General features: G+C 40.9%; 1 protein-coding gene across 5 annotated transcripts in view; it reads right to left on the reverse strand.

The window, feature by feature from the left end:
• LOC125450901 (transcription factor RFX3-like) overlaps positions 1 to 25455 on the reverse strand; it is a 235452-nt gene that overhangs the window by 124671 nt on the left and 85326 nt on the right. For 3 of the 5 annotated variants that reach the window (XM_048527267.2, XM_048527264.2, XM_048527265.2), the window contains 3 exons: positions 13421 to 13545; positions 12111 to 12161; positions 9177 to 9256 (listed from right to left, as the gene is read on the reverse strand). In XM_048527267.2, the coding sequence (XP_048383224.1) occupies positions 9177 to 9256; positions 12111 to 12161; positions 13421 to 13537 (248 nt within the window). In that variant the 5' untranslated portion in view covers positions 13538 to 13545. Of the gene's footprint in view, positions 1 to 6946; positions 7024 to 9176; positions 9257 to 12110; positions 12162 to 13420; positions 13546 to 20687; positions 20738 to 25455 lie in introns of those variants that run through there. The other 2 variants (XM_048527263.2, XM_048527268.2) reach the window with 2 other exon arrangements.

The following is a 25455-nucleotide window of genomic DNA, read 5'->3' on the forward strand; positions in this document are numbered from 1 at the left end:
CATTGGTTGCCTGTTCCTTCTCTTCATCCTCAGTTGATTGCAATACTCCAGGCAGCCTCATTATGTTGAATTTGTGCAGGATGCAGCAGTCTCTGCCTTCACCGGCATGGTAGTACACAAACCACCAAAACATGCCAAATAACTCAGTACGTTAGTGAAATAAATCAGCAACTAATCTAAAAGTTAGTGCACGATTCAGTGGTTAGCACTGCTAGGACTTGGGCTCAATTCCAGCCTTGGGTGATTGCCTGTGTGGAGTTTACATTTTTGTCCAGTGGCTGCACCTCAAGGTTCTCCACTTTCCTCCAACAGTCCAAAGACGTGTGGGTCGGGTAGGGTGACCATTCTAAAATTGTCCATAGTGTCTAGAGATGTAAAGGCCAGGTGGATTAGCCGTGGTAAATGCATGGTTATAGGGATAGGGTGGAGGTCTGGGTGGGTGCTCTTTGGATGGTCGGTACAGACGCGATGGACAGAATGGCCTGTTTCTGCACTGTAGAGGTTCTATGTTTGATAAATTCCTTTAATTATTGCTGATGGGCATGTCCTTTCTGATAACAAATGTATGCACAATGATGAGTCTTTAGGAGGGTGTATTGGCTGGATCACTGATGTCAAAAATGGACACTACTAGAGTCAGGTCACCACCATACATTTGAGTGACATCACAACTGCATAGTACCATCACTCTGACAAGGACTGACGATGTCAAAGACCACATCAAACTAGAGTCCAGCACTATTAATACTACAAGTGGGAGTGTGTAGGCTAGCTATATTTGGCCCAAAGGGAGTTGAAGCACCAAAAATATAGTGGTTTCAAAACTAAATTTTACAGTCAAAAGTCCTCACTTTCCCTCCTAAATGTGGCAAGAGTGATATTCCAACTTTCTGTGTTTAAAAATAACTGTTGTGAATTTTAGTCTTCCAGTGTTTACAAAAGGAAGGGCATCAGACATGTCTCGTGCATCCAGGATCATACAACAGCTGTGAAGTGTTAATTGGTTACTGAAATAGTCTTCCAGATTTCCATTTTCAATGCTTAGTCTATTAGGATTTGAATCTTCAGTTGTCTCAACTTTTAAATAATAAGCTAACCAATAATCACTACAAAGCATAACATTATTGTTAAACAAAATTTAGACTTTGGCTTTTGCATTGCACAAGTGTTTTTAAGTTGGCACAGTACTACTAATTCATTTAACATGGATGAGTGAACATCATTATTTGAACACATTCATTAATAGCTTTCAAGGTAACATAGGATGCTCAAGAGTCCAGGTGTTTATAATATTTGAATAATCAAGTAACTAGGTCTGCAACCCTGAATCTTGACTAACTGCCAGGAAGCAGGTATAGCAAGTAATGTAGAACTTGCCTCAATCAGTTGAAATCACATGTTTAATGAAAATAACAAGATAGGTCCATCCTCAGGCAGTGAAACTGCACAGCTGCAGCCATACCTAGGTGAGAAATTGTTGCTCATTGCATTTTAAGAGTGCACTCTTGTTGTTCGACTGATGATTTTCAACCTTTTGGAAGCCAATTTACTTTTCTTACAACTTGATCTGCACTGTTTACTGTCAATCAATACTGTGGCACAGAAACAACTTATGGTTTTATTTTTGATCTCTGCTGAGGAAGAGCAGAAGCAGCACCACCAACATAAGCATCAGGTCCAGCAGCAAAACCGGCAGTTGCAGCACCAGCACCAATTTTCTTTTTAGCCAGATGCTATTTAAGACAGAGGAGATGCACACAGTGATCCAGCTGGAAAGAGGTAATACTCCATCGCATAGTCTACAGGCACAACACACACAACTTGTCTGAGCACTAGTTCTGAGGCGGCTCAGGCTTCTGTGACAGGTCACTGTTGACAGCACAACATTTGGCGGTAAGATGACTATCACAGCAGACCAGGTAAGACATGTGCTGCCAGTGGCTGACATTATGACTTGACCAGTGGGCCTTTGCCGCCCTGCCCTTTGTTCTCTCCCTCATGTGAAATATCTTTCTTTGCAAGGAGACAAAACAAAAGTTATTAGAGAAAACGATTTTGAATGCAAGTGGGAATACATCAATTGTGGACACTGACTGTGAAGCAGGAGTGTGATATTTCACTAAGATAGAGGCAACTGAATATATTGACTGTTGAGTTGGAGATATGAAGAGGTGCCGAAAGCTAAAGGGCTGAGTGGAGTAGAAAGGTTCATGGGAACATTGGGAATTGTCTAGAAAGTTTGAAGTTAGCACCTATCAAGCCATTCAGCTTTATTTCCCTTAATAAACTTCTTGGTGCATTATAAAATCAGAGATGTACAGCATGGAAACTGACCCTTCACTCCAACACATCAATGCTGACCAGTTATACTAGATTAATCTAGTCCCATTTGCCAACATTTGGCCCATATCCCTCTAAACCCTTCCCTATTTATTTACCCACACAGGTGCCTTTTAAATGTTGTAATTGTACCAGCCTCCACCACTTCCTGATAGCTCATTACATACACGCACCGCCCTCTGTGTGAAAAGCTTGCGCCTTAGGACCCTTTTAAATCTTTTCCCCCCTCACCTTAAACCCACTCCACCTATTTTTTGACTCTTCTACCCCAGGGAAAAGATCTTGTCTATTTACCCTTTTAATGCCCCTCACAATTTTATAAGCCTATGCAAGGTTACTCCTCAGCCCCCAACACTCCAGGGAAAATAGCCCCACAGCCCATTCAGCATCTCCCTATAGTTTAAACCCTCCAAGCCCGGCAACATCCATGTAAATCTTTTCTGAACCCTTTCAAGTTTCCCAACATCATTCCTACAGCAAGATGACCAGAATTGCACACAGTATTCCAAAAGCAGCTTAACCAATGTCCTATACAGTAACAACATGACCTCCCAACTGCTGTACTCAATGCGCTGTTCAATGAAGGCAAGCATACAAAATGCCAGAGATAGCAAGGTCTAGATCTGGATAAACACACCAGGCCAAGCAGCATCATAGGAGCAGGAAAGCTGATGTTTCGGGCCTGCTGTGTTCATCCAGCTCTACACCTTGTTATCTCAGATTCTCCAGCATCTGCAGTTCCTACTATCTCATAAACAAAGCCTTTCTCACTACCTGTGACTTCACTTTCAAGGAACTATGAACCTGTGCTCCAAGGTCTCTTTGTTCAGCAACACTCCCCAGGACCTTACCATTAACCGTATAAGTCCTGTCCTGATTGCCTTTCCAAAATGCAGCACCTCACATTTAATATATTCAGGTTTAATGGACAACAATCTTGCTGCTGATTTCCTTAGCCACTTTGCACTACCTCTGCTTGACTTCAATGGCAGGCATTTCCTTCCTATTTGCAGAAAGCAGCATCTCACTTAAATCCCTCAGATCCCATCTGGGTAAAAGCTTCCTCAGATCTGGGCAACACTGCGGCTCAGTGGTTAACACTTTTGCCTCACAGCACCAGGAGCCTGAGTTCAATTCCACCCTCAGGCAGCTGTCTGTGTGGAGTTTGCACATTCTCCTTGTGTCTGCGTGGCTTTCCTCTGGGTGCTCTGGTTTCCTCCCACAGTCCAAAAACCTGCATGCTAGGTGGTTGGCCAGACTAAATTGCCCATAGTGTTCAGGGGTGTGGAGTTTAGGTGAATTATAGGGGGATGGGTCTGGGTGGGATGTTATGGGGGTCGGTGTGGACTCGTTGGGCCGAAGGGCCTGTTTCCACACTGGAGGGATTCTCTGGACTCCATGGGTCCCATACAGCTGAGGTTTGTGCTTAGTTCTTTTAGTTCTCATAGAACTTTATCACGTTCACTTTCCTATAGGACCCACACTACCCTCCTGATCTTATTTTTACTTAACTGCTAACCATTAATCTACTTTAATGGTTCCCACATTACTTGATATTGTTACTGGCACTCTCTCTCTTCAGGTACTGTGCACCTCTGATTCCAATCTGTTGCCATCACACTTCTTCTCACTAATTCAATATTGACCCCTCTGTTCTTGAAAACTACATCCCGTCTTCAACCTTTCTTTCCACTCACAAATCCCTCTGTGTGCCATTGCTTCCTAGGTGTTTGTCAAGGAAATCCACACTTGAATCTGTCCAGTTAGGTTCCAGTCCTGTCACAGTCCTAAAACAGCTTTTAACAAAGCCATTAATGACATCTTATTTGACAATGACCTGAGTAAACTATTACCCTTCAACCTTCTCCACCCGTCTGCAGCTAGAGTTGACCAGACCAATCTCAACACCTCTCAGCTATCGTCCAGCTGATGGGACTACACTTGTTCTATTCTTATCTAGCTGTGGCCAAGACCACGTGTAATAGCGTCTCTTCCTTTGTTCATACCACTGCCTCTGGTGATGCTCAAGGGTCTATCTTTGACCCACCTCCTATTTTCTATTTTCATGTTGCCCTTGCTGTTATCCTTGAGAAAGCAGTATCAGTTTCCATCTGTGTCCTGGTTAATGCGTAATTCCTCTTGAATCTTCCATAGTGTCAAAATCATTAGACCGCTTGTCCAGCATCCTTTACTGGATGAGCTGAAACATCCTCCAGCTAAATACTGGCAAAACCAAAGCCACTGAATGGAGGTTTTTGAAGTAGGCCTGCTTACAGTGGCAGATGGATGGGAATTGATGTGTCAAAGAAGTGGGCTTTGTCATGGTTCTCTAACTCAATGTGACAGTATTACACTAGTTCTGGGTTTGCTGATTAATCGCCAAACATAAGCTTGATGACCCATACTCTGGCAAAGAAAACTGTTTATTGAAAGGACCCTGTCTGGAGTTAAGATTAGTTTGACAATTTTGGACTAAGAAGCAATACCATGACAAAATTTGTAAATTCTTTAAAAGGCTAGAGGAGTCTTGAATTGTTTTGAGGAATCTTTGAAAAGGACTTTTAAGAGGTTGCATCAATTCTAAAGGGATCAGTCGTGATTTCTTGGATAATGAACACTGGTTCATATAATCTGGAGCACTTGACCTGGAAGAAGTACCAACTGGAAGGATGTTGAGAAGCTGTATGACTGGTAAGTACAAAGAGAGCTGCAGAAACAAAGGTTAAGTCCAAGCAGCGGAGCTGAAAGGTGCAGAGACAGGTTGTTTGGTTGGAAACTAAATCTGGAAAGCTACACCATCAGGATTGCCATGACCTGATGAAAAGAGATTTGTGAAAGTGTCCTTTGCTGACGGCTGTCGTGCCTGTGAAATTGCAGGTTAAAGCTGTTGTTACCAGAACTACCCCGAGTGAAGAAATAACAGCTTTCTGTGGAACGGTGCGGCTATGTAATGCCATGTGTGCTAAAGGAGAATACCTGTTCTTATAAAATATATCTTTGTATCAACTATTTAAAGTGACTTTGTTTGATGAATCATATACCTGTTAATTCATGGTTAACTTGCGTAGCTCTCATTCAAATGAAAGTAAAAGTTATAAAAAATGAAATCATGCCGGTATTTTTCATATATTTTTCATTTGGTAAATCTGCTTATTTTGGTTTATGGTTTCTTCATGGGGTTTGTGACAGTAGTTAAATTGTGCAATGCTTCCTGAGACTTCAGTTACCACAGTAGTGGTGAGGGAACTTGAGGAAGTTAGAAACAAGTTAATAACTATGATCTTTAATCTTTGTGACTTGTTGCCTCTCTTTATGAATATCTAGGTCCAATCAATTGACTTAGACTGAACAGTTAATTCTGCAGTATAGTAACCAATTTCTGGAACAAAGTCTATTCCTGGATTATAGCACACAACTGACATGGATCTTTCAGAGAAAGCAGTTTACTTCGGATAAACATCCTGCAAAGCAGCCTTTGGGATACACAACAACAGAGTCGCTGAAGAGAGGCATATAGTCAAGTTCGGTACCCATGAGGACAATCTTAACCAGGATCTTGGGTTCATGTTGCATTGCAGGTGACCCCACCACGCTACACACACACACACACACACACACACACACACGCATAGGCACAGATCCTCTCTCAATCTCTCAAACGCGTGAATGTATGGGGTGAAGCTGTATTTGCAGATACATTCTATTTTGTTCAAAAAGCACACAATATATTGTCAGTGGTATTTTATAAATTCCTACTTTAGAAGCGAAACCAGTGTGACTTCAAGCCAAAACATACAGTGTCTGAACAAGGCCTCAGCCTAACACACGGTGTCTGACCTAAAATGTCACCTCTTCTTTACAGTGACAAAGCCTTTAGTTCTCTCAGGACAGTGATTTGAAAGGAATTCAGGGATTTCCATACACATATTAATCAATTAAAACCTTCTAACTGATTAAAGATTTAACAGCATCGCAGGTTTGTTTAATACATCCTGATCAGTGGCACAACCCTTTGATCTTTCACTTATAAACTCTGTGTCCGCATCACGGTTGTGTCCACAAGTACGTGAATAGCGTTGGCTATCACTTCCACGACTGGAAGGATACACTGAATTCTGCACAAAACTGTGCCAAGTTAGCAGTGTACACTTCCGTGCTGTTTGATATTTAATAGAGACTTTCTGGCAGGGCTCCCAAAACACCAAGTATTTTGTTATGCATATCCATCAATGTCATTCTGTAATAAAAAAAAGGTGCTGCAAATACTCAGCACAGCAGGTGGGAAGCTTATGTGGGGGAAATAGAAAGACAGTTAACTTTTCTTTCTCTAAAGATGTACTAGTTTTCATGATCACACTCTTCAAGGTGTTTCTCCACTGCCTTTCAGACTGCACCACTGGGTACCTGACAGCAAGACGCCAGGAAGGGACATTCAGAAATGCATGAGCCCACCAGCTCTGTAGCTTCTAAGTCCAAAGGGACTGCGTGATGACTGGAAAGCGGAATGTGTGACGGTAGATTGTATATGAGGATGTGTCCTGGTAAGTACAAAATGAAAAACTTTGACTTCTTGTCTCCTTTCAACAATTTTTAAGTTTGGTACTACCAAGCAATTATTTATCCTCCATGATTGTTTTCCCATCCAGTTAGCTCCTGCTGCTTTGAGCTGTGTGCCACCTCGCCCTGCAAGAAAAATGGAATTGTGTCAGTGAGTGTGATGCAACTGCTGGTTTATATGGCTACCATGATTTAACAGCTGGCAGTGTGTGTAAGCTGAGAGATGTGGATGTGAGAATTACAGCAGTACAATGTATGAGTGTGCAAAGCAGCTCCTGAATGTTAAGTGTGAGTATTGAATGGTAGCTAGGGTGAGTGTTGAGGGTGCGATAAATCAAGCAATGGCTTAGATTAGTGGTCAGTTATGACACTTAGACATGCATTCACTGACCTTAACCATTCATGGGAGATCACTGAACCTCCTGAGTCATTGCATTCCACTCCACAGGGCTTTAGTCCTGGCACTGATTTCCAATTCTGTCACCTCACAATACCTATGGATTCAGAGTCTGGAGGGATTACAGACCCAATACAGATTCAAGGCAACTCTCCTTCCTTTCATTTCCTCCATTGGTACAGTAATGTTCTATCTGTAAACCTCCGTGTTCATTCTCTCCCATTTTCTGCCATTATCCTTGGAGGTTTTCCCAAGGCAGAGTTACTTTCTTCTTTACTCCCAGCATCTGGTCCAATTAACAAGCACATCCCTTTTGGCAGTGCAGGCTAGCTTTAAGTGCTATAAAGGAAGTTATGCTTTTTGGCCTCTTGACAGTCAAATAACAGAGCAGTTAGTGCTGGTCACATGCAAACGTCATTATAACGAATCAGCATCTTGAAGTTGGCATGCTGCATGCATTTCAGTCAACGGGCAGAGTTAATCATTGCTTTCCCTGCAACCACTTTCAGAGATATGAGAGTTAATCAAAGCCTATGAAATATACGAGATTTGCTTTAGTCTTTTCTGTTGTTCCGATCATAGAACCCTTTTTGACTAACTCGTTATCTTTTCAATACCCTGATAATCGTTCCGTAATCACCTGCACATTATTAACTGAGCTTTGTTTTCAACATTTCTCCTAAATCTCACTTTCTTGTTTAATTTTAACTTAATTTCTTCTGCCATCTGTAGCATGATAAGCTTTGAACATTCTGCCATTTTGAAGAAATAAAGTTGGTGTAAGACTATTAGATGTAGCAGAAGTAGGCCATTCAACCCATTCAGTCATGGCTGATCTGATTAATCCTCAACTCAAATTTCCTATCATCCTTGATTCTCTTACTGATAATGGCCGTGCCTATCTAAGCCCTGAACGTACTTAACAACCCAACCTTGACAGCCCTCCACAGATTCACTACCCTCAGGGGGAGAAATTCCTCCTCGTCTAGGTCTTAAATGTGTAACACCTTATTCCAACATTATGACCTCTTGGTCCTAGACTGTCCCCCCACAAAGGGAAACAACCTTTCCACATCTACCCTTTCAAGTCCTAGAAGAATTTTGGATTTCTCATTAAGGTCACCTCATTGTTCTAAATTTCAATGATTGTCGGCCCAAACTACTTTATCTGTTCTCATAAGACACAGTCTCTTGATAGCCTGTTTCATACCCGATAGAACCTTCTTTGGACTGCTTTCAATGCCAATTTACATTTCCTTACATAAGGGGTCGAAAACTGTTCACAACAATCCAGGTGTGGTCTGATAAGTGTCTTGAATAGTTTTAGCAATATCTCTCTACACGTATACTTCGTTCCCTTCAAAATATTACATTCACTGCTTCCTCTTTGTCTAGCTTACTGGTTGCCTTGTCAGAAGAATTCTGGTAAAGTTGTCAGGAATGATTTTCTTTCGATGAAGCTGTGCTGATTTTACTTAGTTATATTATACATGTTTAAACACGTTGCTATTACATTCTTTATAACACGCTAACATTTTTCCAATAACAGTGGTTAAACTAACTGACCCATAGCCAACTGTTTAATGTCTTCTTCCTTTTTTAGATAAAGATGTTACAGGACAGTTTTCCAGTGTTCTGGGACTTTTCCAGAATCTGAGGATTCTTGGACAATTACTACCATTGCATTCATAATGTATCTACTTCCTTTAATATCTTAAGATGCATTCCATCAGGTAAATTAGGCAACCTTTGCAATTTATCTGTCCTCATTACCCAATAATGATTCTAGTGAAATTATCATGGGCAGTTTCATAAAACAGACAGTAGCAAGCTGGCAGGCTTGCCTGATGTTAGTCCCATTGTCTATGAAAGAGTGACTCACATAGTTCCATTGGTGTAAACAGCATCACTCCCTTCCACATACTGCACCTGGGTTGGGTAAACATGCTGCACCTGTTGTACCTGAAAAATAAACATTTTTTTAAACCAACATATATAATTGCAACATCTTAAAAGCTTAAGTAAGTCCAGCATTTCCTCTCAGAAAACTAACTTACTTTGGCAATTTACTTCAACGTGGTGCAAGGAGACAAGCTTGAAAGTTGTGGATGGGATGCCCATCAAGAGGGCTACTTGGATCTGAATGGTTACATTCAACAAACTCAAACCAAAGCTGCGCTCATCCAGACAAGTGGAGAGGATTCCATAACAGTTCTGACTTGTGCTGAGTAGACAGGCTTTGGGAAGTCAGGAGATGGCTTACTTGTCACAGAATTCCTAGCTTCTGACTTGCTTTTAAAGCCGGCTATTTATAAAGTCTAATTCAGTTTATGCATTCATCCAGGGATGTTGATTTTTTTTTCATATTCCTCAATTGTATACTTCAGGTGATCGAAAGTCAGGAGGTAAGCCATTAACTGCAGACACTCAGGTTTTGAGGGCATAAGACCATAAGGCATAGGAGCAGAAACTGGGCCATTCAGCCCATCGAGTCTGCTCCACCATTCAATCATGGCTGATATATTCCTTAACCCCATTCTCCTGCTTTCTCCCCATAACCCATGATCCCCTTGATAAATGAAGAACCGCTCTATCTCAGTCTTAAATGTACTTAATGACCTGGCCTCCACAGCCTTCTGTGGCAGTGAATTTCATAGAAGTTGGCTGAAGAAGTTTCTCCTTATCTCTGTTCTAAGTAGCTACGGTACAAAAGTGATCTGTTGCTCAGTTGATGTTCTGGTCAATGGTGACATCATCACACAACTTTCACTACACACCTGCACCGAACCACTTTGGGATGAGGATGAGTAAATTGGGATGACAATCCCAATTACTGTCATGGAAGGTTGTTATGGTCTCTTGGAGATGATCAATGTTTTTGTGCAAACACTATTTTTTACCTGTCAGCCTAAGGCTTAAAGTTGTTGGGATCTTGCTAATAATTGTGTTCCAGGAAAATGAAACTATCAGAGAAATGCTCCCCACCTCCTGCTCACTTGATACCTCACATTTGAAGGTGAAAATTACACTAATACTAAAGAAAAACACACTTGCCTCATTTTGGAAATTTAGCTATGTATTATGAGTGTGGGACAGGAGGAGTGAGGAGAGCGAGACAGACTGTGTGTATGTGCCTGTGTGTGTGTTTGTGTTTGAGAGAGTGAGAACATAGAGAGAGACCGATAAAGCCACAGTTGAATCTTCAATCTGCTTCCATCATACTCTCACTACTTACCAGGTCTTAACTTGCAGGATAAAACATTTTTCTCCATGGTAAAACTGTTCTCTCATTCACCTGAATCTACATACACTGATTCTTAAAAATCCAAATTGTTTCTATCAGTCCTGCTTAGGGCCTTCATGATTCTGAATTCCTTCATCAAATCTCTTAACTGTCACATTCTGAAGGGAGAAAAGCTTTACCTTCTCTAATCAGTCCCAGTGACAAACTTCTAACCTTTGAAAACATTTCCATCAATTTTTTTCTGCATTCTCTTCTTTGCCTTCACACAAATTTATAAAGAATGGCCAGTATTAGCACAATACTCCAAGTGAGGTTGAATTGGAGTTCCATGAAGGGTCATAATAATTCCCTTGCTTTCAAACTCAGTACCTCTGATCCCTTACATAATAACATAAGAACTAGGAGCAGGAGTAGGCCATCTGGCCCCTCGAGCTTACCCAGCCATTCAATAAGATCATGGCTGATCTTTGAGACTCAGCTCCACTTATCCGCCCGCACACCATAACCCTTTACTGTTCAAAAATTTAGCTAGCCTTGCCTTAAACACATTCAATGAAGCGGTTGAAGCTACCCTGGGCAGGGAATTCCACAGATTCACAACCTTTTGGCTGAAGAAGTTCCTCCTGACTTCAGTCCTATATCTGCTCTCCTTTATTTTGAGGCTGTGCCCCCTAGTTCTACTTTCACTGCTAATGGAAACAACCTTCCTGACTCCACCTTATCTATTCCCTTCATAATCTTATGTTTCTACAAGCTCTGCCCTCATTCTGAATTTAAATTTGTATAAGCCCAGCTTACTCAGTCTCTCCTCATAATCCAACCCCCTCAATTCTGGAATCGACCTAGTGAATCTCCTCTGCACCCCATCCAGTGCTAGTATATCCTATTTTCAAGTCAGCACATCAAAACTGCACACAGGACTCCAGGTGCGACCTCACCAGGACCCTATACAGCTGCAGCATAGCCTCCCTGTTTTTTAAGCTCCATCCCTCTAGCAATGGTAGACAAAATTCCATTTGCCTTTTTAATTATCTACTACACTTGCAATCCGACTTTTGGCGTTTCATGCACAGCAGCGTGCTGCAATTTTTTCCCATTTAAAACATGGTCCATTTTGACCATTTGACCCTTGACCATTTCCTCAACTTCCCTACAGCACTTTTACACTTTTTTTTGTAATGTCTCCCTTTGTGAGTGAAGTGTTAGATGTGCCCACGTTGTTAGTCATTCATTAAGATTGAACCACGGCATTTTCTACGCTCATGTAGGGTTCATTCTATTTATGGCTCTTTACAGTCTGTATTATCCATTCTTAAATGCAGGATACTGAATACTTCCCTGAGTTTATTTACAGTTACAACTGCAGGGTGACATCAAATTCCTGCATAACAGTGGACTGTTATAAACACCTTAAGTATCAATTTATTGTTTGTCAAGTCCCTGGTGGCTGCCTTTTAAAGGTTCACCATGTTCAGAGACAATTTCACATGGGAATGTATGCTCCATGGAACTTTCCCACTCAAGGAAAAAACACTTAGCAATGAGTATGAATGCTGTTAGAGTCAAACTTACATGCTCTTTTTCTTTTAAAAAAACATTGACTTGCTGCAACAGATTTCTGACCTAGTGATTTAAAAAAAAATGTTTACTTGTTGTTACCCGAGCTTTTTCGACTGTGATTTTAGTGCTTCAAAGAATCTTATTTTTCTCCCCTCACCACCTCTGCCTAGTTGATGCAGCTTGCTTCACCCATCACCTCCACATGAAAGAGCTTGCATATCTCAACAATTGTGTTATAGATTCAAGATTTGAATAATAAAACCCAAAATGCAAAATGGAATACACATTATAGGCAATAAAGTGTAAATTTGCAGAGGTGTTTTCGTAATTTGTATGGCTTTACTGTTTTCAGTTTTCTATAACAAATTTTGTTCACTGCATTAATCTCAGGTGTTTTGCCTGAATAAATACAGAATTTATATAACTGTAAATGCTGCTTCAGAATTACAACAGCTTTCAACCATGTGCACACGCTGCTCTTTTATCAAAGAAGTCTTTTTTTTCCTGCTTATATATACCTGATGCATCTGTATGAACTGAAGGAGTTGTTGAATTTCCTCCCTTGCAAATGAATAATGATTCAAACTCAGTTGACTGAGATCTAACTGTTAGTTTAGACCCGTTCCTTCTTTTGCACCCACTCTCACCCCCAAAATAATTTACAGTGGTGTCTAGAATCAATTTACCAACTACAAAAAAATGTTAGTTTGTCTGGAACCAGGTCAACTGTTAAAAATTCCCCAAACATGACTGATAGAACTTACCAGTTCTAACAGTGTTTTTTAAAAGGCCTAGTCAGACTGGCAAAAATCACCTAATCCAAAATAATCAACGGCATCACCAGTTGACAACTTGCTCAGCTAGTACTGATTAAATTGAAAGCCCCATCTTCCACAGCAAAAATAAAAAAAATTATAATAATGGCTTAAGTCTGAAAAATATACATTTGGGTTTTGTAATGACGGATTATACATTCCTTTGCGCGCAAGGCTATCCTTTACTAAATTAAAATTTACTCCTTAAGACAGTAAATGAAAGTAAATCGGAGGATAAAGTTGCAAGATTCCCATGTCTGGTGGCGGCCGAAGGTGGAAGTTTTTCATATGATGCTATATTCAAAGTTTCTATTTTTCCAAGTTCCACACACTATTATGTTTGGAATCTCTTCAGACAAAGTTGAAGGCAACTACGGTGAATCTTTATATGACGGCTCTGTTAACTATCTAAGAGTAGGTCATCTATTTCTCCACTTTAACGTTAGAATCAGGGCAGTGGAGAAAGAAAAAGACAAAACACATTGCCATTCCAGCTGTAAGACTTACCTGCTGCTGAACAGGTACTTGTTGTACAACTTGGGCCTGCACTGCCTGCTGTCCTGCCACTGAGGTCTGTAAAGTCACTGTTGATGTGGTATCTGAACCAGCCTCAGAGGTCTGCATATTGGGCTCTGAAGAAACAGGGGGAAAAAATGGATCAGATTGCAAATCATTCAAATAGTGAAGTAATGGTATGAGACAAAATGAGCTCTGATGGATATTTGTTGTTTCTTCTGGGAAGAGGAGAAACAAACGTATCAACAAAACACCACAGAATCATTGAACTACTCTAAACTATTAGGCTTGAATAGTTTCCATTTCTGCAGTCATACGTCATGAATTCATGCCCTAGTGAAATAAATGGACTGAAAATCATAGGCTTCTAAGCTAAAAAAAAATTCTAGTTTGAATACATGAAATGAACTGATTTTGTATATGGATTCCTTAATAGGTACAGAACAGGATCAAGGGAGACTTTTGATTCTGAAAATAATTTAATAAAAATGAAAACATAAAAATCAATGTTTTTTGCCCTGTAAAGAATCTACCTGTCCCTTTTTAACCTGTAGATAAGGAAATTACACTTCCTCCTTTATGAAAAATTCTCATTTACCTCTGAAAGAATAATAATTTACAATCAAAGTTTGTACCCAAACTTGTTTTGTTACTGTTGCACCATTCCTTCCCCACTAACACACATCCACAAAGGCTGTGTGCAGTAAGAAGATTAAAAAGAACCACCTCATCAAACAGGTTTACGTTCTGCCATTGAGAAACAGCTGCGGAGTGAGGTTTTTAAACACACAGTTGTACAGGATGGAATTAGGCTCTTCAGCCCGACTCGTCTATGCTGACCAGATACCCTAAATTAATCTAGTCCTATTTGCCAGCATTTGACACATATCCCTCTAAATCCTTCTTATTCATGTGCCCATCCAGACTCCTTTTGTATGTTATAATTGTACCCACCTCCATCAGTTCCCCAGGCAGCTCATTCCATACATGCACCAGTGTACAAAAAGTTGCCCCTTAGGTCCCTTTCCCTTCTAGTTTTGGGTTCCCTGAGCCTGGAAAACAAACCTTAGCTATTCACTCTCTCCATATCCCTCATGATTTCATAAACCTCTATAAAGGTCACCCCTCAGCCTCTGATGCTCCAGGGAAAATAGCCCCAGGCTATTCAGGCTCTCTCTATAGCATAAACCCTTCAGCATCTCCTTGTAAATCTTTTCTGCACCCTTTCAAGTTTAATAACATCTTTTCTATAGCAGAGAGAGCAGAACTGAATGCAACATTTCAAAAGTGACACAACTAATGTCCTGTACAGCCACAATATGATATCACAGCTCCTATATTCTATGAACCAACCAAGTGTCTGAATGACACTTTTAATGGCACATACATGCGTTTCAACAGGAGATTTTTTATTTGGATGTACCAATATACAATCAAGTATGTCACAAAGTAGCTGTTCACCATGAATTTCCAAGACAATAGCACTCCCATTCTTGACTGTATATAAACGGATGGATACATCATTTTTATTATAGAGGGCCATGCCATCCTACTCCAAACAAATATAACTTGCTTGTTAAATAAGACTACTTAGAAAAACAAATTTGATTTGAAGAACAGACATTTTGATGTGCCTCAGGCTTTAGCACTAGCACAGTGGTAGAAATTCATCGCTAAAGCTATTTACTTCCTCATGGATTTGAAACGTAACCCTTTCTTCCCTTCATGAAGCACTTATCAATCTCATTCCAGAATGTGAGCAAGTAATCTAAAATGACATTCAATGAAGTATGGAGGATGCACTAGATAGTTCGAGGTACAATCAGATAGCTTGACAAAATGATGCTTCATCCTCATTTTTAAGGTACTATCCAGAGCCAAGATGAGTTTTTCTCCTGGTCAAAAAGGTCAACCTCAAACAATACAAATTCTGATCATTAATCTCACTTCTATCTGCACAGCTTAACTATGTACCAATTAGCAGTCTTGATTAGCCTATGTGACAACAATAACTGCGCTCCAAAAGTGGTTTAGTAGTTTAGAAAATAGATCACTACAGTGCAGTACAGGCCCTTCGGTCCTCGATGTCGCACCGACCTGTGAAACTAGTCTCAAGCCCATCTAACCTACACTATTCCATTATTATCCATATGTTTATCCAATGACCATTTAAGTGTCCTTAAACTTGGCGAGTATACTACTGTTGCAGGAGTACTCTGAGTAAAGAACCTACCTCTGACATCTGTCCTATATCTATCATCCTTCAATTTAAAGCTACGTCCCCTCGTGTTAGCCATCTCCATCAGAGGAAAAAGGCTCTCACTGTCCACCCTATCTAATCCTCTGATCATCTTGTATGTCTCTATTAAGTTGCCTCTTAACTCCTCCTCTCTAACAAAAACAGCCTCAAGTCCCTCAGCCTTTCTTCACAAGACCTTCCGTCCATACCAGGCAACATCCTGGTAAATCTCCTCCGCACCCTTTCCAATGCTCCCACATCCTTCCTATAATGCGACGACCAGAACTGTACATAATACCCCAAGTGTGGCTGCACCAGAGTTTTGTACAGCTGCAACATGACCTCATGGCTCCGAAACTCAATCCCTCTACCAATAAAACCTAACACACTGTACGCCTTCTTAACAAGCCTATCAACCTGGGTGGCAACTTTCAGGGATCTACGTACATGGACACCGAGACCTCTCTGCTCATCCACACTACCAAGAATCTTACCACTAGCCCAGTACTATGTATTCCTATTACTCCTTCCAAAGTGAATCACCTCACACTTTTCTGCAGTAAACTCCATTTGCCACCTTTCAACCCAGCTCTGCAGCTTATCTATGTCCCTCTGTAACCTACAACATTCTTCCGCACTGTCCACAACTCCACTGACTTTACTGTCATCCGCAAATTTACTAACTCATCCTTCTACGCCCTCATCCAGGTCATTCATAAAAATGACAAACAGCAGTGGTCCCAAAACAGATCCTTGCCATACGCCACTAATAACTGAAGTCCAGCATGAACATTTCCCATCAACCACCACCCTCTGTCTTCTTCCAACTAGTCAATTTTTGATCCAAACCACTAAATCACCCTCAATCCCATGCTTCTGTATTTTCTGCAATAGCCTACCATGGGGAACGTTATCAAACGCTTTACTGAAACCCATATATACATCAACCGCTTTACCGTCATCCACCTGTTTAGTAACCTTCTCAAAGAACTCACCTAGGTTTGTGAGGCACAACTTACCCTTCACAAAACCGTGTTGACTATCCCTAATCAAATTATTCCTTTCTAGATGATTATAAATCCTCTCTCTTATAACCTTTTCCAACACTTTACCCACAACAGAAGTAAGGCTCACTGGTCTATAATTACCAGGATTGTCACTCCTCCCGTTCTTGAGCAAGGGCACAACATTTGCTGTCCTCCAGTCTTCTGGCACTATTCCTGTAGGCAATGACAACAAAGATCAAAGCCAAAGGCTCTGCAATCTCCTCCTTAGCTTCCCAGAGAATCCTAGGATACATCCCATCCAGCCCAGGGGACTTATCTATTTTCACACCTTCCAGAATTGCTAACACCTCCTCCTTGTGAACCTCAATCCCGTCTAGTCTAATGGCCTGTATCTCAGTATTCTCCTCAACAACATTGTCTTTTTCCGGTATGAATACTGACGAAAAATATTCATTTAGTGCCTCTTCTTTAGGGTTTTCCTTGATCCTACATGCCAAAAGACTTCTCATGTCCCCACCTGGCTCTTCTTAGCTCTCTCTTCAGGTCCTTCCTGGCTAACTTATAAATCTCAAGTGCCCTAGCTGAGCCTTCACGCCTCATATTTACATAAGCCTCCCTCTTCCTCTTGATAAGAGATGCAATTTCTTTAATAAACCACTGTTCCCTCACTTGACCACTTCCTGCCTGCCTGAAAGGTACATGCTTATCAAGGACACGCATTAGATGTTCCTTGAACAAGCTCCACATGTTATAATGCATTTCAGGATGAAATAAAAGTATACTTATATTTCCCAAATAAAAGTAAAAATTTATGTTGTTCTTTCTTTCCAGATACTGTGACTCGTGTTTTTCCTATGATGTGTTCATGCTCGCTTTCTCGCTCTCCTGTGAAGCCATGGAAATTTACTAGTACTTTCCCAGTATCAGTACTATAGCAACATTTTGGTCCCAACCATACATGCTATCAAGATTCCTACTGCAGCTCTGATTCTCCAACATCTTTTCTTGTTCATACTTGAGATGTTGGTGCTCTCAAATCACATAATTATGCCCATTTTCCTTCTTTACTGCCAAAACAAGGATTCCCTCAGAGATAGTAGGAACTGCTGATGCTGGAGAATCTGAGATAACAAAGTGTAGAGCTGGATGAACACAGTAGGCCAAGCAGCAGAGGAGCAGGAAAGCTGACGTTTCGGGTCAAGATGCTCCTTCAGAAAACGTCAGCTTTCCTGCTCCTCCAATGCTGCTTGGCCTGCTGTGTTCATCCAGCTCTGTACCCTGTTATCAAGGATTCCTTCAACCCACAGTAAGCAACAAAAGGAGGAATTGCTAACTTTATTAAAATATTGCAAAATAAATTAATTGGGAACCATGAGCAACCATTGAATCATACAGGTTGGATGGAGGACGTTATAAAAACACGTGGTTCTGCCAAATCTTTTTGGGTTTAATATTAGGAATGAACACTTTTGAGTCCTGGCTCCCATACTAGGTACAGTATGCCAAAAATTTGTTATAAATCACAAACTACATAGCAGCTTCTGAGAATTTGGCAGTGGCAGATAAACTTCTACTGCTGCCAGTTCAGCACTAAGTGTAGGTTAAAGAACTCGGATAGAACATAAAGGCAGGATATTTTTGCTCACAGCCTCACAAACAGCATAAAAATACATGCTGTGATCAAAGGGTAAAACTAATCGCTAAAATATTTACATATTTTTGCTTTCAATTTTTGTTTTAAATGTGAAAGTTATTTTAAAATTAAAGCAGACTTATTTTGTAAGCTGTTATAAAAATAGTCTGTTTCTTCATTTTTTAAATTGAAATTGGATCCAATTTACATTTCTCAAATTTTATAAACTGTGGTCTAAGTCAGAAGAACATTACTCAGCTTTACTACATAGTATTTAATTTGCGCCTTCAGCTTAATATATACAGCAGCATCTTCCCTATGGGTGATACACAATTAATCATTATTTATGAAAGGCTAAAATAGTGATTTTCTTTGTCACTTTTCAATGAAATCAGTACACTTAAACAACTCCATCATGTTCCCCCTTCAAGTGTCACAATTTCCATACCTTTACTTCATAACTATACAAGAAATCAAGGGCTACAGGGAAAGTGCAGGGAAGTGGAGTTGAAATGCCCATCAGCCATGATTTAAATGGCAGAGGGGACTCGATGGTCCAAATGGCCTTACTTCCACTCCTATGTCTTATGGTCTTATAATTTCCATGCTATCCCATTTTTCCCACATCATCACCAATCCGCAAATTTCCTTGCCATTATTATTGGCCACTAACCACACTGCCATCAATGTCCATCTTATGCAGTTCTCCTGCACCGCTCTACTCAGGGGTGCCCTTGTTGGGCTCCATTAACTTTCCATTGTATTTCCATTATAGTAAAATGGATTTCTGAAGGAGGGTCTAGGCCTGAAACATCAGCCTTCCTGCTCCTCTGATGCTGCTTGGCCTGCTGTATTCATCCAGCTCGACATTGTTCTTTTTCTCCACCAAGCTCAATACCAATGAGTCTGCTTGGCTAGGCCGATCAATCGAGTCAGAACAGTGTGAGCAGACAAAAACTAAATAAACTGAGATGGTGATAAAGATTATGTATTTTATTTTCAAAATATAAAGGCTAAAAATTGTCAGGCTCACACTAAATAACCCTCAGATATCACTTGTAACTGAATTTTTGGCAGAATGCACTGTACTTCATAGGCTCCTATTAACCTAACTCTGGAGTAATGTTAGCTTTGGGTAATATTGTAAAATAGAAATTACCAATCAACAGCCTTTGTACCTTTCTACTCAATCTTCCATTGATTTCAAGAAATATTATTTGACCAAAAATATCCTCAATATTAATGAATAGCACAGTTACTCAGTAGTTAATACTGCTCCTTCACAGTGCCAGGGACATAGGTTCAGTTTCAGCCTCGGGTGAATGTGTGGAGCTTGCAAATTTTCCCCGTACTTGCATAGGTTTCCTCCAGATATTCTGATTTCCTCCCACAGTCCAAAAATGTGCAGGTTAGGTGAACTGGCTATGTTAAATTGTTCATAGTGTCTGGGCAGGGGGCAGGGGGAACTGGCTGGGATGCTCTTAGGAGGGGTAGTGTCAACTGGATGGGCCAAATGCCTGCTTCCACATAGAATCCCTACAATGAGTCTAAACATAGACAAAAAAGTGTTCTTTTTACTCAAGCAGAAATCTAATTTTCATCAATTGAAAATGCCTAGGACAGCTGAAGAAGAGCAGTAAATTACTTAAGAGGTAGTAAGGACTGCGGATGCTGGAGAATCTGAGATGACAAGGTGTAGAGCTGGATGAACACAGCAGGCCAAGCAGCATCAGAGGAGCAGGAAGGCTGACGTTTCAGGCCTAGGCTCTTCTTCAGAAATTTTTTGAAGTGACAGGACTGATGAAGGCAGTGCAATGGACATTGGTTCGGCTACTTTTGGAATACTCCGCTGAATTCTGCTCTCCCTGCTATAGGAAAGGTGTTGTGAAATTTGAAAGGATTCAGAAATAATTACAAGCATGTTGCTGGGATTTGAGGGTTTGAACTATCGGGAGAAGCTGACTAGGCTGGAACTATTTTCCCTGGAGGGCTGGAGGCTGAGGTGACCTTATAAAAAGGTTTATAAAATTGTGAGGGGCATGAATAGTCAAGGCTTACCCACACCACAATCAACTTGCTGGGGGTCACTATTAATCAGAAACTTCACAGGATCAGCTAGATGTGGCAGCAAGAGAATGCATTTTTCTGTGACTAATTTCTAACTTCCCAAAGCCTTCCACTTTCTACAAGGCACAAGTTACATGGTTGCCTTTGACTGGTGTGGGCACAATGGGTCAAAGGATCTTTCCCTGTACTGTAGGTCTCTATGGCTGTGGCAGAATACCTCCACCGGATGAATGACTGCAGCTCTAACAACATCCAAGGTAAATAAAAAGCTTGCTTCACTGGCACTCTATTTACCATTTAAAGCATTCATACCCTTCAGCTGATGCATGTTATGAGTGCAGCCTAGTCCTTCGTCAGAATGGACTGCAACAACTCACCAAGGCTCCTTCAAAGCACTGTAGGAACCCGCAGCACTGGTTGTCTACAAAAACAAACACAGTATAAAGTTCACAGGACAACACGTCCTGCATTCTCCCCTTAAAGTCATGCACAGTCTAGAATTGTAAATATATAGTCATTTTTTCATCTCGGCTGGATCGAGACCCTGGAACTGCCCACTTGCCAGCCCAGAGTCTGCATCCATCCCATAAGCTGCTGGAGCAACAGACAACAGCTCATCACCATCTTCTCAAGCGCATGACTAATAAAAGACTGGCTCTTTTCTTAAAATTACTTGAACTATTGAAAAGTTCCTTTTAAACACAGATTTACATTGAATTCACAGGACTTCATGCAGTAACTATGGTTTTTTTTAAAAATGTTTCAGGTTTAAAGATATGTCATTGAAATTAGGTTGTTAAGAATTTAGATTTCTAGTTGTACATATGGTTGAAGCGGTTTCCAATGAATAGTCAGTACAATTAAGTAATTAGTACTTTAAAGGACACGGTGAAGTACTGCATTCATTTTCTAACTTTCAAGTTTTTATGGACAAAATATTAATTTGGAAACAACATCTCATGAATGCCTGCTTGCTATTGATCATGGAACAGTCATTTTGCCTCTTTTCATCTGCTAGGACTCCTGAGGCCTGGGAATCCAACCTGTACATATTAAAAATGCATGTCAAGTTAAAATTAAGGTTTGCAACCTCCTCAAAAGCTTTTCATGATTAACTTACTTGCTGTGAGCAGATTATTGATAAATGTATAATTGAATGATCCAACAGATGTTTATTACAGCTACTGAACATGCACAAATATTACATTTACAGGCACATCGATTTCTGGACTAAGGTAAACAAGAGTTCCCCTGACACATGAACATTTTTAGTACTCTCTGAACTATCCTAAATTTAACTGAGTTGTGGTCACTATTTCCAGAATGCTCTTCTGCCCTAACTTATTTCCAAACGTTAGGTCGAGAACTGTCCTCTCCCTTGCTGCGCTTTCTATGCAGTAGCCAGCAGAAAGGTTTCCTTGCTGCAGTCTAAGAGGTTTGCTCTCTCTACCTTACAATGAAAATATGTCAGTTAACATTTGTGTAGTTAAACTATTTTAATGCCTTTTTTAAATTCACTCGTAGGACGCAAGTGTCATTGGCTGGCCAACTTTTGTTGCCCACCCCTACTTGCCCTTGAGAAGGTAGTGGTGAGATGCACTCTTGAACCCCCATATGCCCCGTACTGTAAGGTGACCCACAATGCCTTTAGGGACTGTTGTGGGCAAGTATCAAACAAGTAGGATGACACGGTAGCTCAGTGGTTAGCACTGCTGCCTCACAGAGCCAGAAACCTGGGTTTGATTCCAGGCTTGGGTGACTGTGTGGAGTTTACACATTCTCCGCATGTCTGCGTGGGTTTCTTCTGGGGTGCTCCGGTTTCGTCCCACAAACAAAACACGTGCAGGGTAGGTGGGCTGGTCATGCTAAATTGCCCATAGCAGCCAGGGATGTTTAGGTTCGGTGAGTTAGACATGGGAAATCAGAGGTAGGGGGAATGAGTTTGGGTGGGATGCTCTGTCGACAGGCAGTGTGGACCTGTTAGGCCGAATGGCCTATTTCCACATTGCAGGGATTCTACGATATCTATGATTCTATGAAGTTATCTTTAATTCAATTACTTGTTAAGAAGTCTCAAAGACAATCAAAACTAAAACAATGACAAACTTTATTGCATGTCGCAACCAAAACAAAACTCAAGTAGGCAAGTTAATCCTCAAAACTCAATTTGGCTATTGCCCGATTAATGGTGGAATTTAGCTCCAATTCTGACCAGCAGTATCTGTCTCTGATGTCCAGGGTTTGATCTTTGTACAGTGTTGTCCTTTGAGATTCTGCTGGTGGAATCTTGTACAGATTTTCACCCTTTTCAGGCCTATGCTGCGAGAATTGATGATTGTTTAGATTCTTTCATCCAAATTATTAACTACTCCTCCAAAACCATCAAGACTGCAGCTTGCCTTCTTGTCAGAAGTAGCTTCCTTTCACATTTAGCACTATCTAATGTTGCAGTTTTCCTCCAGTTAACTCCATAAATACTTCTGCAGGGAAATCATTTGTCCTTTAGCTTGAGGCAGTCATTCATCAAGCAATTGATAAAATAGTTCTGGTTATGTAGTTTTGACTCTTCCTTCTCAAAGACATGACTAATTGCTTTCAATTCCTGTGTAAATTTGTCCTTGGCTTTAATAGTTTGTTTCAGACAGAGTTACTGCTGCTTCTTTTGACATGTAACAGTTCATTTTTGTTGATTCTTTTAACCCACGAACAGTTATTAAAGTTCTGAAGTCTATAGTAGAGGAGAGAATTCCATAATTTTGACCAGCAACAGTGAAATATTTCCAAGTCAGGATGGTGAGTGTTTGGAGGGAAACTTGCATGTGGTAGAGTTCCCATGCATTTGCTACTCGTCACTGAGTCATAGAGTCATACCGCAATGAAACAGACCCTTCAATCCAACTTGTTCATGCTGACAAGGTTTCCCAAACTAAACCAGTCCCACTTCTATGTTTGGCACCTATCCCTCTAAGCATTTCCTATTCATGTCCTTGTCCAAATGTCTTTGAAATGTGGTAACTATACTTGTGTCTACCAATCTTCTGGCAGTACATTTCACATGTGTGAAAAAGTTGCACCTCAGGTCCCTTTTAAAGCTTTCTCCTCTCATCTTAAAATTATGCCCTCTAGTTTTTGAACTGCCCTACCCTGGAGAAAAGATCTTTTCTGGTCACCTTATCTACATCCCTCATGATTTTAAAAGATTCTCTAAGGTCACCCTTTAATCTCCTACACTGCAGAGAAAAAAGTTCCAGCCTATCCGCCTCTCCTTACAGCTCAACACTCCAGTCCTAGTAACATCTTTGTAATTCTTTTCTGCAACCATGTCAACTTGTGTTGCTGAGGCCACTTTTGGAGTACTGTGTATACAGTTCTGGTCGCCCTGCTATATGAAGGATACACAGTACTCCAAAAGTGGCTTCAGCAACACACTGTCCAGTAGCAAGATGACGTCCTAAATCTTTTACTCACTGCCCTAACCAAGGAAGGCAAGCAAACCAAACACCTTCATTGACACCCTATCCACTTGCGATGGCACGCTGAAGGAAAAATGTTCCTGAACTCTTGGGTCTTGGTGAATTTACACAGTGCATCTTGTAGATAGTACACACTGCTGCTACCGATCATCAGCGAGGAGGGTCGTCAATCAAGTGGGCTGATTTGTTCTGGATGGTGCCAAACTTCTTGAATGTTGATGGAGCTGCACCCATCCAGGGAAGTGAGAGTATTCTATCACATGCTTGACTTTAGCCTTGTAGATGGTCGACAGGCTTTGGGAAGGTGGTGACTTACTCCACACAATATTTCTAGCTTCTGACCTGCTCTTGTAGCCAGTGTTTATGTGACAAGTCCAGTTGAGTTTCTGGTCAATTGTTGATTATAGGAGATTTAAATGATGGTAACACCATTGAAAGTGAAAGGGCGATTGTTAGGTTAGTTCTTATTACAAATGGTCATGGCTTGGCATTAATGTAGCTGGAATGTTATTTGGCACTTGTCAGCCCAAGCCTGGATATTTTCCAGATCTTGTTGCATTTGAATACGGACTGCTTTAGCATCTGAGGAGTCATGAATGGTGCTGAACACTATCTAAATCAGAGAGTTTCTGACCTTACCATGGAGGGAAAGTCATTGATGAAACTGCTGAAAATAGTTAGGCCTATGGCATTCCTAGGAATTCTGAGGAACTCCTGTAGAGATGTTCTGAAGCTGAGATGACTGACTACCAACAACCATAACCATCTTCGCCTGTGACAGGTATGTCTACAACCAGCAGGGTTTGCCCCCTGATACCCATTAATTCCAGTTTTGCAAAGGTTTTTTGGTACCAACTCCATCAAATGTGGTTTTGATGTCGGGGCTGTCACTCTCACATCACCTTTGGAACTCGGCTCTTTTGACCATGTTTAATCCAAGGCAGTATTGAGATTAGGAGATGAGTGACCCTGCTAGAACCCAAACCAGGCATCACTGAGCAGGTCATTGCTGAGTGGGTGTTGCCTGATAGCACCGTTGATGACATCTGCCATCACTCTACTGATGATCGAGAGGAAGCTGATAGAGCAGTAACTGGATGCTTTGGATTTGTTCTGCTTTTTTGGAAAGGTCATACCTGAGCAATTTTGGCATTGCCAGATAGATTGGCAGTGTTGTAGCTATATTGGAAGAGACTTGCTGTAGGACAGAGCAGGCTCTGGAGATGTTGAGATCAACCCTATCAAACAAAGCACAAATGTCAAGAAGGAATAAAGTCATGCAATCACAATGTCATCTGTGGTTTGCTTAGACATAGAAACAGAGAAAAAAGGAGTAGGAGTAGGCCATTCCACCCTGCAAATGTGTCACTAGTTATCATGTTAGTGGTAGATCATCCAACTCCATACTCTGTTCCAGTTTTCTCCGTATATCCCTTAATCCCTTTAGCCCTCAGAACTGTATCTAACTCATTCTTGAAAATATTCAATGTTTTGGACTCGAACACTTTGAGCAGAGAATTCCACAGGTGAGCCACTCTTTGGGTGAAGAAATCTCTCCTCAGTCATAAATGTCCTAATCACATCCTTAAGACTGTGATCCCTGGTTC

This window comes from Stegostoma tigrinum, chromosome 3 (assembly GCF_030684315.1).
Source record: "Stegostoma tigrinum isolate sSteTig4 chromosome 3, sSteTig4.hap1, whole genome shotgun sequence".
In the NCBI taxonomy this organism is placed as follows: Eukaryota; Metazoa; Chordata; class Chondrichthyes; order Orectolobiformes; family Stegostomatidae; genus Stegostoma; species Stegostoma tigrinum.